Source organism: Eleginops maclovinus, chromosome 9, assembly GCF_036324505.1.
Source record: "Eleginops maclovinus isolate JMC-PN-2008 ecotype Puerto Natales chromosome 9, JC_Emac_rtc_rv5, whole genome shotgun sequence".
Lineage (NCBI taxonomy): Eukaryota > Metazoa > Chordata > Actinopteri > Perciformes > Eleginopidae > Eleginops > Eleginops maclovinus.
In genome coordinates this window covers 13,303,606-13,319,617 of record NC_086357.1, presented here as the reverse complement: position 1 = coordinate 13,319,617, position 16,012 = coordinate 13,303,606, and the positions used below count along the sequence as shown (strand labels likewise).

The 16,012-nt window shown below is 38.8% G+C and overlaps 1 protein-coding gene across 1 annotated transcript in view; it reads right to left on the bottom strand.

The window, feature by feature from the left end:
* The window catches only part of raver2 (ribonucleoprotein, PTB-binding 2), a 60,029-nt gene that overhangs the window by 32,358 nt on the left and 11,659 nt on the right, over positions 1-16,012 (bottom strand). Inside the window, exon 2 of the mRNA XM_063891763.1 lies at positions 13,058-13,124. Within this exon, the coding sequence (XP_063747833.1) occupies positions 13,058-13,124 (67 nt within the window). The remainder of the gene's footprint in view (positions 1-13,057; positions 13,125-16,012) is intronic.

Genomic DNA, 16,012 nt, shown 5'->3' with positions numbered 1-16,012 from the left:
CTTGACTGCAAACTGCAAAGTGTATAAATCCTTGGATCACAACAAACACCATCTTTAGAAATGAAGAGGCACAGCTTTAATCTGAAAGGCTACCCAAGAATTTGCATTGCCTTAAAGATCTGAAAAATAAAAGATAACAACAGACTCAAAATTAAAGGATAATTGTCTCTTTCGCTTTGAACTCTCTGGGGCAAAATGTCATTAAGCAAGTATGTCTACAAATACACACAAACACTAAAACAGCAATGACACAGCCACGATTTGTGCCTATTAGTTCTGTAGCACCAATAAACTGCTGTTGCATGTCTCATGCTTTTTATATTCCTCCCCGGCACTCTGCTACAGCATCTACATGAGTAAACACTTCAGACGAGCAGAGTCCTCCTCACTCATCCTCTCCTCTCATCCTCACAGCCCTTTGTCTCCCAGCACATCGGCCCTCCCACACCCTCCTCTCCATTATCACCACCTCCTCTGTTCTCCCCTATTTTCTCTTCTCTCTCACCATTTCAATCCATCAGTACTCCCCTCTCTGATGTACAACTTCATGTTGCACATATTTTTGCATTACCACATTTATTTTTGCCAACCAGCCTAGACTGGGTCACTCCGTTTTCTATTATCTTGACTCTCCTCAGTGTCATGGTGATTTGATTTGGATTTGTCTGGACCAGCCCATTACAGTATCTGTTCTCCATTGAGTCCAGTTGGTCTTTTGTTTGTTTTTTGGCCTTCCTTCCCAACATTGGAGGCTGCTCCCAGTTCTGCAACAGAGTCCAACTAGTCAGCTGTCAATAATTACATTTACATTCACCATCATTAAAAAGAGCAGCAAATGCTTATTTTCTACACAAATAAGAAGCAATTAGAAAGAGATACAACATTTTTGTAATCATGATATAAGACAATAATCCAGGCACATTGAGTGATATGTGATTTGTACAACAGTAAGACAAGAATATAAATAACTTATAGTATCGTTTTTGGTCTCCAGTCCAACTTCAAATCAATCTTGAGTCAATCTCAAAACAGCTGAAGCTTGGAGTTGCTTTCGACTGAAGTGGTCTCTGCTACAATATGGAACAATTTGACTGGCCTCTACAGCTTATGTCACACTATGTCACTAGGTAGTCACTGGTTCTTCCAGCGTTATTGTAGAAAAGGGGAAAACATCCTCATAAAAAGGATACTTCTCAAAGAACAGAAGCTCAAACCTGTTGTCGAACTGGCAAGTGCTAAACATTCCTAAAAGTGAACCTTTATGTATAATAATATTTTTAAATATTTCACCCTTAACAAAATTAAAACTGCAGTATGTTTAAACACGTCATGACTTTGTAACCTGGTAATCTTCCAAAGAAGTAACCGTGGACATAGCAATGATTCATATGTCTATAAAGAATGAAAATGAGTGTAAAATGAGACAGATTATTAAATACAACACCGCATAACGATAGAACTCAAGATGCAACAAGTGTGGAGCAAGATGCAAGGCAAGCAGGAAAGCGAGCAACGTTACAGTGTTTAAAACAAAACATTGGGACTTGTGTAGTTTTTATCAGCTATAGCAGTAGTATTTATAGTATAGTTTTAGTATATTGATGTTCAAGAGACGTATGTGGAGGAAGGTGAGTGGGTGTTTGATGTATAGGTTTTAGAGATGGAAAATTAACGGATAGAGGGAAGAGATGCATAAGAGGCTGAGTGGATCTACCACTCTGCGTCTCTTTAACCAGCCGCCCACTCACCCGCCCACAGCTGCTTTGTTCACTCAGCCGCTCAGTCCCTCTCTGCAACATTCCCCACTAAAAATGTGTTCATTGTTCAACATATTCACAAATGTAATTTTGTGTGGCTTTAAACAGTTTTAGTAGTATACACACGTATATTTGCATTGCAGTGGAAAAATAAAAAAGGCCATAACATTATTTTGAAAAAGTAAAGATTATCTGCAATTTGAAGAAAAAGTGCGTCATGAAATACTTTCAGACAGCAAAGAAAATAAGTGTAATTGTGCATGCGATCCCTCCCCAACTCAACTCATCCTCTATTGATCCTTCCAGTACATGGCACAGTCTTTTCTCATTTTTCCTCCACTGTCATGCACTCGGTCTGTCGGTCTCCTTTTCAACCATTAGTCATACAATCTGTCTTTTCAAATCACTCCTAACCTTCATCCTCCATCCATCAATTCAGTCTCTTAACATCCAACCACCACCCATCCTGCTGATAGTTTTTCACTTATATCTTCCTGTTTTATCTGCCCTTCCAAACTTCTTCTCGCAAGTCTCAAGTAAAACATAATACTGCATTTGAACGATGATCTCACCAAATACCTTACGTCATATCCTAATTTAGTAACAAACCTGGCAAACAGAGTATTTAAAAAACAGATGAGTCACTTAGTGCACGCAATACATCCAATAAACATTTGCCATCATTGAGTAACATTTAGATGTGACTTTTGATTAAGTACTTATGGGCATTTTCCCCCTTTTTTTAATTCTTATTGACAAAACTGTTTTCCGGAAAATGAAGGCCGGATTAATCAATATTATAATCAAGGCCAAGCTCTAATGGGACTTAATGTTATTTTTCTCAGTCACATTATTAAAACCATGCACCCGTTATGTCTGACACTTGACTGAACACGAGTAAAACACACAGGTTCCGTTTTCTCAGAAACTGCATACACAATAAAAGTTCATTAAACCTGTAGGGCTTTTGTAATGTCTAATTGATAATGTTTTCACCTTAAATCAACAAATTTAAGTACAGTAAGAAATTACTCAGAGCAAATGCCTCAGTTCAATTACAGCTTATTTGCCATCTTTTTCTTTTTCACAAACAAAAGAGGAACACAACACTGAAAGATATGCATGTTTAAAACTGCTTCTAGCATGACCTTAACACATGGTTGAGAGCCCTGATACCTCTGAGACTAGAAGTCTCAGTCACTTACAATACGTGTATGTCCACATGTGTGTATCTCTGTGTACACTCCTGATTTCAACAGAAGCGTTCACCCAGAAAAGTTAAACCAAGCTTGTACAGGTTTTTTTAGGTGCACTGGTGCGAATCACAGATAAGACCTCTGACACAAACTTTGAATACTGTAGAAATCTTGAGGGGTTAATACACAGTACATAAGCATATTCGTCCTTATTTTTGAGAAGCTTAAAACACATTGTTTGTGAACAGGGCGTTAAAAAGTGTTTATTCTTCAAAAGTTGTTTTTAGGTTGTTTCCTTTTTTCTACAGCAGTTATTTCAGATTTTGCTTACATTTTTAAATGTCTTTACAGACCAGAACTGCACTTTCTAGGCGCTTGTACAAGCTGATATTGGTTGTGTGAAAATGAAATAAACCTCTGCAAAATGGTTGAAGTAAATAATGGACTCCAAGTAATGTAGCTTAGTCTTATGTCTGAGTATTTATGGTTTGTCACAGGCGCATGAGGAAGAAAAAATCTGCCTTGACCAGCAGTGGTTAATTCAACATGAATAACAGGTGTTGCTGACATTGTTGTTTATGCTGGCAGTTAAATTCTGCATTTTATGCCAGTACTGCGCACATAAACAGAGGGATAGCAATTACCCAACAAATGTGGGAGCCTTGTGTCCAGTGGCATTATCATGAATCATGAGAACATTGAGCTTAATTATCCCGACTAAACTTACTAGCAAGCTAAAGCTGACAAATGGTACACCGCCAAAACTTTAAGGGTAAAAACTCGCTCTCCAGAATTTATATTTGTGAAAAGTCGCCATAAACAGCAGTTAGGGTCAACGGGATTACAGAGAGGATGATGCACAAAGAACAAAAAGTCCTATTCGAACTGTTCAATACGAATACAGATAGCCTTAAAACCCGTCTTAGAAATACTGTATATACGCGTGTGCATCTCAGCTACCTATGTCTATATTTCTCAATACCAGAAATGATTGTGAGATGCCATTTCATTGAAAGTTGCCTTGTAATGAGGAAACAATAATGCTGGTGAGAACTGACAAAGGAAATCACGCATCATCAGCAGCATCATCATCTTCATCAACAGCCTAATCAACTTCTCTTTTCATGGTGTCATGGTTTCAAACATGAGTTGCTTTTTTAAGTTAAAGCGTTTGTGCTTGAGTGTTGAGTGTGATCAAAGATAACAGCCGCATCAAATTTGCATTACCTGTGCCGATTTACATTTAATGATTCACAAGGAGACAGATGGACAGATGATGACAGAGAGAGAGAAAAGAAAAGAAAGAGCGAGAGAGAGAGAGAGAGAAAGAGAGAGCAAGAGAGAGAGAGAGCGAGAGCGAGAGAGCGAGAGAGAGAGAGAGAGAGAGTGTAAGTATAGTGACAGGCTGCTTTCCAGGGAAGCAATTAGACAGATCAGGCTGCTGTCACTTAAGGAAGTAAGATGGAGAAAACACATTTAAAAACATACAAGAGTATTGTGTAGTCCCAACACACACACACACACACACACACACACACACACACACACACACACACACACACACACACACACACACACACACACACACACACACACACACACACACACACACACACACACACACACACACACACACACTATTGTCCTAATTTGAAAAATAACTGCTAACCTGCGACCGTTTCAGTGCTCAAAAACCTTCCAAATTAGTTGTCGTTACATTTTCTTCAGCTACAAAACAACATTATTGACGTTCACAATAAAATTCACAATATAAATTAAACCAAAAGAATAACCAAGAAGGAACATGCTATGTTTTGGGGTTTTTTACATTAGGAACTAGCATTATTACAGTGTAATGAAAGTTAGTAAAAGAGTAAGAGCCAAACAAAGGATAGAATTTAAGGAAACTACCAGTGGAATTTGTTAGAATCCACATTCAATACCCAACCCTATGCGGCATAAATTGAGTTAAAGGTTTTCCAACATTTACAGAAACCACAACCATCTCTCTGATCATGATCATCTACATTCTGCTTTCTAAACTCAATCCAACCTTCCAGACTTAAAAAAAAACTAACACCCAAACTAATCAAACTTTGCATTCAACAGTGTCATAACCTACAAGTGATGGAGGATGTGCTGCAGGACAATAGAAACCTTACTTGTCCCTCAGCTTGTGCATTACACACACACACACACACACACACACACACACACACACACACACACACACACACACACACACACACACACACACACACACACACACACACACACACACACACACACACACACACACACACACACACACACACACACACACACACACACACACACACACACACACACACACACACACACACACAGGTCAATGAGCTTTTGCCAGCATGTGTAGACTTCATTACTGGACAGTGCTGCGGCAAACACAATGGCCTCCATTGAAAGGCTGGGATTCCCAGGATAAACCCTGCTATTATATTCCCAGATCCCTGGTTCCGCAGCGCTGCCAAATTAGTACACATACCTCTGGACTTGGGCTGTGCTTGGGACTGGGTACGTCAAGTGGAAGCGGCTGGGTCACTATGGAGGGTTGGATGGATTGAAGCCTGTAGATTCCTAACAGGCGAGCAGACAGCTTTATTCTGCCTGTCTGTGGGTTCATGTGTAAATGTACATATGCTGTGTGCCTGTTAATCTGCCTGCTAGTCTGACTCTATGGTTGAGGTTTCAATTGATTTCAACCTGAAACCAAAACAAGTCTCAAACTTCTTTGATATTCAGGATTTAAGAAGGTAAAGTTTGCTTAAAGGTCAAGTGTCTTTCTGACCTGCATTTGAGAAGATTTATTTTCTGCTAGTCTGTGATTTCAAGTCAGTTTGGGGTAATAAATAATAATGAGTTGATGATTTATGACACGTATCGCTGCCTAGGGTCAATGAACTGATTGGCAATTGAAATGGATAATGAGAAATAAATATTTTAAACTCATTAGGGAATGAATGAGCATACAAATCATGTTTGGCATGTTCTGATAAAAACTAAGAGAGATATCTAAGTATTAAAATCAAACATGGACAGTGGACAGGCCGATCTACTGTCAAACAACAACAGCAACATTTATTTGAGGTTTTTGGCTGCAGGGTTAAAAAATGTGGTAAGCCCCAAATTTAAAATCACACATCAATAGAGCTGGAGCCTGAATACACCAAATGTGCAGTCAACACAGAATCTGCTCTGATAATGAGAATCTATTCAGCACTGGCATTCCCACCACAAAGTAATGTGAGCACGGAGGCAGATAATGATGGATGCTTAACGTTTTGAACGTGGGCCAGGGGCCAACTAACAAGCTGCTGGTAAAGTGCCTCGAATTTGCTAATGGTGAGGAAAGGACGCAAGGTAGGAAAGAGGAAAGGGCAAGAGGGATTGAGAGGCCAGAGGCAGTAAGATGTGGAAGGAGGCATTGATCAAAAGGATGCATACAGAATTAGTACATTTTTTAGAGGACATGTTGGCTAGAAAAAAAGAGTTCTGTACAAAAAAAACCATCAGGAGCTTAAGAAGAGCAGAGGTGCTGGTGCCCAGCTTGTGTGTGCGTGTGTGTGCAGAGGGTGGGTGTTTAAGGAAAAATCGTCATTAGACGAGGAGCTGAAGCAGCAGCCCGAAGCAAAGCCGCAAATGGAAACACAGAGTCGACCACTCAAACACACACAAACACACACAGCAGGACACGCTTAAACACACACATTAACACAAATATGTGCACTGCAGGACACATAAACACTCCCATCGGTATGACCTAATAAGTCCAACAGTGGAGGCCAGCTCAGTGAACTCATATGGTCATGAGGTGCAGATGCATGCCAAAGCTGTTCCAAACAGTACTTTTCAATCAGAGCAGAGGATGGAAACGAGCCAGGAGTGGGTCCACTAACCAGTAACCACACAAACAGTAAGAAAAACTCCCCAGAGAGGATTATAAGACGGAGAGAGAATGACAGTTTATCCTGGCAATCTCTTTCAGTACACCCAGGAAAATAAATCATGCAACAGCAGAGAGATATTGTACCAAGAGCAAATTATGGTCAATTACTAATGCCTCCCCAGACGGGATTATCTTTTGTGTGATTTTCACCTGCTGTAAATCCCAGGAGCATTCAGTTTGATATAACCTTATGAAAAGCCTCATCATTGTTTGCACTACTTAACCTGTGAAAGCAGTTGTTTAACATCTTCTAGGGCTCCGGAGTCTCTGAAAATACCCCTGGGGACGTCATTAGGGTTACGTTTGGCCAGACTTATAGATTACAAATTCATAGCAAACAGCCAGTATTACAAACTAGGGGTAGACAGAGCAGGTCAATAAAAATGATGCTATTGGCTACATCAGCTCTTGTGTATTCTCACATTTTGCAATGGAACAGTATTTGTAGTTATTGTGCAAATCATTCAATGTAGAAGGGAATGCATTGGCTGAAATATAGCCTCATGGTAATATCTATATTGGCATGTATGTTGATCAAAGAGTTTAAAAAACGTGTTCAAAGGTAGTTTAAAGAAACCACATAGTCTAGTTTGCCCCCTGGAACATACTGAATACATCTTCAACATTTCCTTCTCTTCACCATGCTTGGTCACATTTTCTACAAAAACTAATTTAAGGCCCTTAAAAGAGTCCCCAACACACACTGCCTAACAAACACAGACACTGAAACTCCAGAGTGACTATCTTGCAGTAGCTTTCAGAATATCTTTGAGTCTGGCGCATGCTTGACTGTGTTTTTGCGTCTGCATATGTTCTCTATTGATTTGCAGGCAAATAATTCTACCTCATAAAAAATGTAACAAATTTAATGTTTTATAAGTCAACCTTGAGGGAAGTGTGAGTGAACACGTTTAAGCTTAACAACTTGCATTAAAGCCAGCTATGTCTTGCAAAATAGATTAATAGATTACCTAGACAGGCTAAAGCTAACTCCTCCCTGGAGCACAGCAACAATATGAGCTGAAACTGATCTAACTGTTCATCCTAGTCTATCGTTCTCACCTGAGCTAAAGTCTCTTTATGGTTAGCTTCCTTTCTTCACAAAATCATACTGGGCCAACCTTGTTCAGCTTGAACCCTGCCCAAAATCAGTGTGTTATATCAAAAACTCTTTTTCACCACTGCCAGAGAGCTAATGTTATGCTAGCGTTCATTGTATTGTATTTCCCCCTTTACAAAGTCTTGCAAGAGAAACGGAAAAATAAATGACAATATTTTGTCATAGGAATAATAAGTCGTTTCAAAAAGAAAAGGACAAAAAAGAACACTTACACTACAAAGAGAAAGAAATCTAATAAATAAAACAATGCATATTTTGTTAGCATTCAGCAATAATGATTCATGGGATATGTTATTCTTAGATCCTAACAGAATAATCATCACTCAAACCCTGTTTCTGTAAAAGACATAACGAGTAATGATGTATGTAACTACTGTATGCTTTATCAACAACAGGAACTACATAAAATCAGTAACGAGTATATCCTGATTTCTAAGCCTCTAATGCAATGCTGTGTATCCCAGGAGACATTTTCTGCTTCACAGATAAATCAACAACAATCAAAACGTTTTTGTGAAATAAAGCGAAAAAATGCAGCGCTGTGTGAGTGGTTAATAAGCAAACATCAGCCATCGTCTAAAAGTCAAAATATGGAAAGGATGCCAAGATGTTTTTGCTCGAACAAGCATGATTTAAGCAGAGAGGAAGAGATACAAGGAGAAGCCTCAAAGACATGAAAGTACAGAAACAAACTCTCAATCAAAATTTCAGAAATAAATAAAAACATGACATACAGTAGAGCATTTCCAGCCAGAATAGCATTCGGACAGCACAGACCTCCACCAAGGCAAGGCTGTTTCATAAGTTAAGTCATAATTTATGTATCTGCCCCGTGACTAGGATCTGCTCCAAAATGTAATGGGTTCTTACTTTGCCATTGCTAAAAGCTAACCAAGTTAAGCTTTTAACTTTCCATTACCTTTGCCATAATTCAATTTTCCTTGTTTCAGAGAATTTAAATTACTGCTGAGTAAGTGTCTTCACCAAAGTGGAAATAGTCATAACAATATGCCTGACTCTGTATGAGAATATGAATCTCCATTTTAAATTTTGGCATTCTTTCTTTTTATAGACAATGGAAAATACCATACAACTAAAAAAGTGCTGAGAGTCTGGACTTTAAGAGCTTTCAATACTTAAGCTTTCCTCAATTGTAGGCTCATTCCGTTTCACAGAGGGCTTCATTGCATCGTGGTACAGACAGAAAAAAACATTTAAATCTTGTTTTTGAAGCCGTAGGACTTCAAAAGGGAGAAAAGGTGAAAGAGACAAAAGAGACAGAGAGAGGGAAGAAGAAGAGCGTTAGTCAGACTGTAAACACTTTGTCTGGGTGATGTTATCCAGCTGCCATGAAAAATGATCCGATGGTGAGCAAGTTCAAGCTAAACGCCGAATCAAACACACACACACACAGATTTGTTATGACAAAATAAATATGAACAAATAGGCATGTATATATCAGCACAGACCCACAAATAGTCGGATGAATCACAGAGGTTAAGGTTGGATAGATGTCTCTGTCTCTTTGTGATAAGTAAAGAGGCGAAAAGCCAGGGGGTTACGGATCAAGAAAAAATTCAATCCACACACACACACACACACACACACACACACACACACACACACACACACACACACACACACACACACACACACACACACACACACACACACACACACACACACACACACACACACACACACACACACACACACACACACACACACACACACACACACACACACACACACACACACACACACACACACACACACACGTAAAAGCTGCTGTAGCAGTATCAAACCTTAAACCCATTAATTAGATTAGAATAAATGTGTTGAGCAGTGTCACTGAGTTTACATGTTGAATTAGGCAGAGGCAAGCAGCAGCAGTAAAGGCATTTATATTTGATGGTGTTCGAGTCAGAAAATGAAGGGTTTCTGAACGGCTTCAACAAATGAGAGCAACTGTGAATAAGTGAACGTCGGAGATGCTTTTTTGCAGATTGTGATGCTTGTAAAAATCTGTACTTGCTGTTTACCCGCAGTTTTAAGTGTTTATGATATATTAAGATAACCAGCTTTGGGTTCATGCACAAACCTGATATACAGATATAACAAATATTTTTTTGGCAAAAGAGCAAATAAGCACATTTTCCAAAATGTTGCACCATTTCTTTAAAAATAACTTTCTGCCACCTCCAACTTTCTGTGTATCATATTTTGTATAACTATGGCTGTTCATGCAATACAGACGGACATTACTGCTACACGGTTGTTCCCTACTGTGTCCCTAAAAGTTTAAAGAAATTACTTTAAATGAAGAAGAAGAAAAGCATTTACTTTAGGGAATACATTTTTTTTCTGGCACTTCAGCTTAAAAAGCAAGCTTTTGGAACATGACGCTCTCTGTATTGCTGCTTCTCTCTGTGATATTCAGTTTGTCCCTGTTGTCCCTTTGCCCCCAGAGAGAGACAAGAAGAGCATTGAAGAAGAGGAAAAAAGAGATAACGAATGTGGTCCCATCACTATGAGTAAGTGAAGAATATTTTTACTTTCTTTAATAAACCTCTGATGTCCAGGACTCTGGATTCTCATCCCACTCATCCCACCTCAGCACATGGGAGCAAAATACTCTATGCTACCACAGCGGGGCTCATTATTAAAGTAATATGGCTGCCAGTCTGAGGAGGACCTGTGTTTCATCATGCTCTCATTTGCTCCTAAACCCCATTAGCCTTTTTGACAGACTGCTGCTTTGATATCTCAGCTGTTTACAGCTCTCTCCGCTTTCTAAAAGCATTATGTTTCAGGTGCTTGGCTAACTGATGCACGGACTAAAAATAGGCAATATTTAAGATTTCCCTGGAAAGGGACACACTCCAGAGGCAAGGGGTATGCTGTGTCTGTGTGTGTGTGTGTGTGTGTGTGTGTGTGTGTGTGTGTGTGTGTGTGTGTGTGTGTGTGTGTGTCTTCTCCTAATTCAAGACTCATGAAGACCAAATGTACTCAGGAGGTAAGGAGAATGTGAAAAACTCAAGTTATTTAAAATAAAACGGTCACTTTTATATGATTTTTGCTTAAGGATTAAAACCATATTTAACATGTGGCAACTAAGACATAACTTAAATAAATTGTGGTTAACATACTGTATGTGTGTTTCTGTGCAAAAGTGTACTTGTAAATATGGCATATTGCATTTTTGCAAAGACTGTAAAATGAGTTTCTACTATTTTAATTTAGTCCGTTTTAACTGAAGCATCAAGCTGCCAATCAAATGCAAACATATAACCACACAGACTGAACTCATCACTGACTAGTCCGCTAACGCTCATCTCCCTCATCATGCAATCTCTTCTATTAGCCAGTTATTCTGTTTTGCCTGTAAGTATGCATCATTGCAGAACCCATCCAGCCTGAAGAGGAGATCCATCCATTAAGCGTAAACTACTCAGTGAAACGCAAGATATGGCACCACAAACAGGAATTTGTTACTCGATAATAGTAGTAGTACCAGGGTTTCCCACACATAGACTTTACTTGGGCGGGCTGTCCAGCTATAGTATATTTCGCGACTCATTTAGTTTTAGTTTTTTTTTTTAATCCGTCCGCGAGCACGACGCCATCCGTGATCGATTAATTAGTGGACAATGATCTCCTCGCTCTACGCCTCTTGTACTTGTTCGCTCTGCTATCGTGTGAAGGGTCTGCTAACAAGCGACAAAACAGAAAAGGGAGACCTTACGAGAAAAAGAGAAGAGGACGTTGGAATTACCTCAGAAGACGCAAACACTTAAAAGGTAAAGCCCCCGTGCCCGGTCAGCTGCACCCCCCCCCCCCCCAAGTATATTTCAGATCTGTGGGAAACACTGAGTAGTAATAACAAAATAATAGAAAAGCCTTAAAGTCTTTGTAGAAGTCAAGTCAATCACATAAAATCCATTCCCTTTTTTATACTCCAATATCACAAATTTGCCTTAAGGAGCTTTTCATCTGTATAGGATACTTCAGCCTTTATCCTTAGACTGCCTTTGTATTGAAACGTAACAACTTCCCCCTAAAAACTATAAAGAGTGGAAAAATAAATAATTGGAAATAATGTACACTACGACACTCTGCTTTGTAGTGCCATTATTTGGCACAAATTTCCAGATGAATTAGGTACAATAACATGTTTGAAAACATACATTATTGTGATGAAATTGAAAACAATGCAATCTAATACAACAGCTTACGAAGTTATCCCTCCATAAAGCTCATCATTTTGCAGAGGAGTTAATTCAACATTATGGAGGCTCTAGTTTTCAAGCTGCATTCTCTGAGAGGACCCTTCAGTTGAATCAAGCCTTTATAGCAGGACAGCTAGATTATAATGTGTAGCGTATGCTAGGTGTACCAAATAAACTAGCAGTGGAGTTTAATATATGTGTAGTTGACGGTACAAAGTCCTTTTATCCTAAACCTACATATGTCACATTATTACCATATCTGTGCTAAAAAGAGTAGCTTCATAATTTATATTTAGTGGAAAATGTGAAATGGTACAGAATGAATTACGAAATAGACACTTGAGTCAAAGTATCTGTCCTTTCAACAGACTGACCCCTCCACTATTTCTACAGTATGTTGAACAAGTGCTTCAGCCATGCCTCACACTTAGATCACTACTGAACTAGTTTCCATGTAACTATAAATACATAAGTATGATGACAGATATGACTTAGCTGTATATTTAGGCTTTGGTTTACAAGATCATTTGATCTGAACATGTGTGTATACTTGTATGTCTATCATCGTGAGGACCAGTTAGATATCTAACATGTTGGGCCTCTGTGCTTCAAAAGGCTGTTAGGGTCAGCATTAAGATCAGTTGACTTTTAGGCATTTGGTTGCAAAGGTTAGAAGGTTAGGGTTATGGAATTAATTATGTGGATGAGGGTCTTCAGAGGTAGTACAACCGTGTTGTGTGTATGTATTTGTGGTTATGTGTGAGTTTTACCTGTGCCCTTGTTGCGGTCCACGAAGCAGTACTTGAGTTCATATTCTTTCAGGATCTCATGGACTTCCTGGAAAGAGACAGAAAGAGAGAAACACAAGACTTGAGCTAAGAGATCAATAAATCACTGGAAAACCTCAAGTTTAAAAACTTGTTACATGTACATATTAAGTGTGAAAAAAAACATTTACAGATAAGAATATTTATGAATTGTTATCAGAGTCGTTAGTTAATCTGCAGTTCTACAAGTAACCTGTTTATCAGTTGAATACATTTGCATTTATATTTACAGACAATTTCATTTAAAAATGATCAGCACATACAACTCTGTAGTGAGTCAGGAGATAAGTCAGAATATCTCATCAACTTTTAACAACAAGGCAATTAATATAAACTTTCAATAATTGTCTCAGTATGCAAATATTCAATGTGCCAATTTAAGCTTAGGTACATTTTATAAAATGGGTTTTTCCTCATCAATGATGAAACCTTATTTTTCCTCACTTGAGAAACCTCTTTGATCGGTGACTTCCCCCATGGCAATAATTTGTCTCTAACCGGTAATTATGTTGTGTTTTTAAAGTGTATTTTTAAGATGAAGAGCTCTCCATCTCCTGTCAGGCTCATATTCACAGCAGCCCACCACACTGCTTGTTAATCAAAATAACGGACACGCACAAAGCTACAACGCAGAATGAAACATTTGGACTTTCAGTTTTAAATAAGTGTTATCCACGATCCTGAAGAAAACTCAGCAAGAGACCCTCGCATTCTCTCCGATTGCATTATGAACTTCACAGAGTGACTCTACTGCACATAAGTAACTGACAGCACAAAGTCACATAAGCAACCTTGTGAATCCCTTTACAGTAAAAGCCTGTCTAATAGCTTCAGATGTAACAGGAGCACAGTGAGTGTAGGTGCAAGGACTAAGCAGTGAGTTACAAAACAATCAAAAACCTCAGCGCTAAAACAAGACGTAAGAAACAGTCCTAACTTTATGGCACTGGAAGGGTCACTTCAGTCTAAAGCAATTTTTATTAATGGCCTACAGAGACACCATGTTATAGTCAGACAGCGATAAAATGCACAACAGGCAGGACATTCAAACTGTTTAATACTTCAGTGAGGGAGCAGACACGCTAAATTCACCATAATCATGTCTGTGTGACGTGGAGACACTCTGTCCCTGCTTACTTTGTCTTTCCTTCTTCCGACTACTCTTTATTACCTTCAGCAATAAGTCAAGTTATCTGTCCAAGCATCTCATGTCCTTCGATAAATACATAATCCACCACAAAGCACATGTTCAAGTATTATTTAAATATGATAAAGGTATTCACCCCTCTGCTCAACACACACCACTGTGTTTCTCATTTACCTTAAATGGAAAAAAGCAAAAGCAGTTGATTCTCTTTATAAACACCACTTCGACACAATAAAGCACTTTCTAGCGGTATTTTGTGCTTTTTTTAAGTGTAGCAACGAATAACTTCCTCTTAATTAAATATCATTTTGTGAGTTCAGTTTTAAAACTTCAGTACCACTCTTCATCTGAACTGTTACAATTACTTGTTGCTGTTATGCCAAAACACAAATGTCATTTCAACCAAGGAAGGATAATGTAAAAATCATATTATAATGTCCCTGCCGGGCACACACACACACACACACACACACACACACACACACACACACACACACACACACACACACACACACACACACACACACACACACACACATACACATACACATACACATACACATACACACACACACACACACACACACACACACACACACACACACACACACACACACACACACACACACACACACACACACGTTAGGGCTGGGGGCGTGGCCTTAGTGGAGGTCTGCATTCCCTGATTGCCCTTTTGGTTCTATTATGCTCCAGTCTATTATAGTTTTGAAATTGAATTAATAAATGGGAATAATTCTCATTTTCAAGAACTGGTTCAGAGCAAATGAATTGGGTTTGCAAATAAGCCTGAATGTGGAAAGAAGAACATTTGAATATATTTGTATTGAAGAGAATATGGCTGTTTTGTATCATCAGCTAATGATGCACCGTTCCTGAACTTTGATTCACTATAAGCGAATGCTGCAGGATCACAGTGTTCAATTTAAATTCAAAGGACACACTGTTGTATTGATGTTGTGATGCACTCATGGTGATGCTTTGATCACCTTTCACTGAATGAAAGTCTGAATTTGACATACGGTATAAATCCAATACCATCCACCGCATCATTTCTACAGAGAAGAAAAAAAAGATTTTCTTTTTATTTGTACATTTTTCGCTTTTCTTTGTCTCTAAACACCATCATCCACCAGCCCACTCTTGAACAAAGTGAGCAGGAATGTTCCATATCAGTGTAGGCCATGCAAGGCAGCCCACACAGAGGGTCAAACTCGCCCGCACTTTAAATCAGCGCAGAGCAAGCTGCATTGCTGAGAGGTACAGAGAGAGAAAAATAAATAAAGAGGTTTTGGGATTTTGCATCACAACCACTGTCTTGTTACAAGGGTGAAAGTAGAATTAAAAAAGAGAATGAAAACCTCCTGGAATCAAAACACTGAAATATAAATCTTCATTTTAAAACATTATTGGTCTGAGATCACTCTTCATCTTAGTCTCTTAAAAAACAAAGTGTAAAATCTTCTTTTCGGGTTTAGAGCTCATCACCTGTATTGATCACAATTCTGACATAAAAGGTAATAGACCAAAAGACAACCTAAATTACTACATGCAAGAAATACTGAAGGAAGAAGCAGCAGAACAGGAATTTACATTGGAAATAAAGTGAAGAAAAGAAACAACTGCCTGCAGTTTTTTCCCCCACTTAATGACAGTTTTTGTTGTACAGCACAGGATACAGACACTGACATCGCAGAGTACTTTGAGACAGTCAGCCAGGGTGGAATTACGCC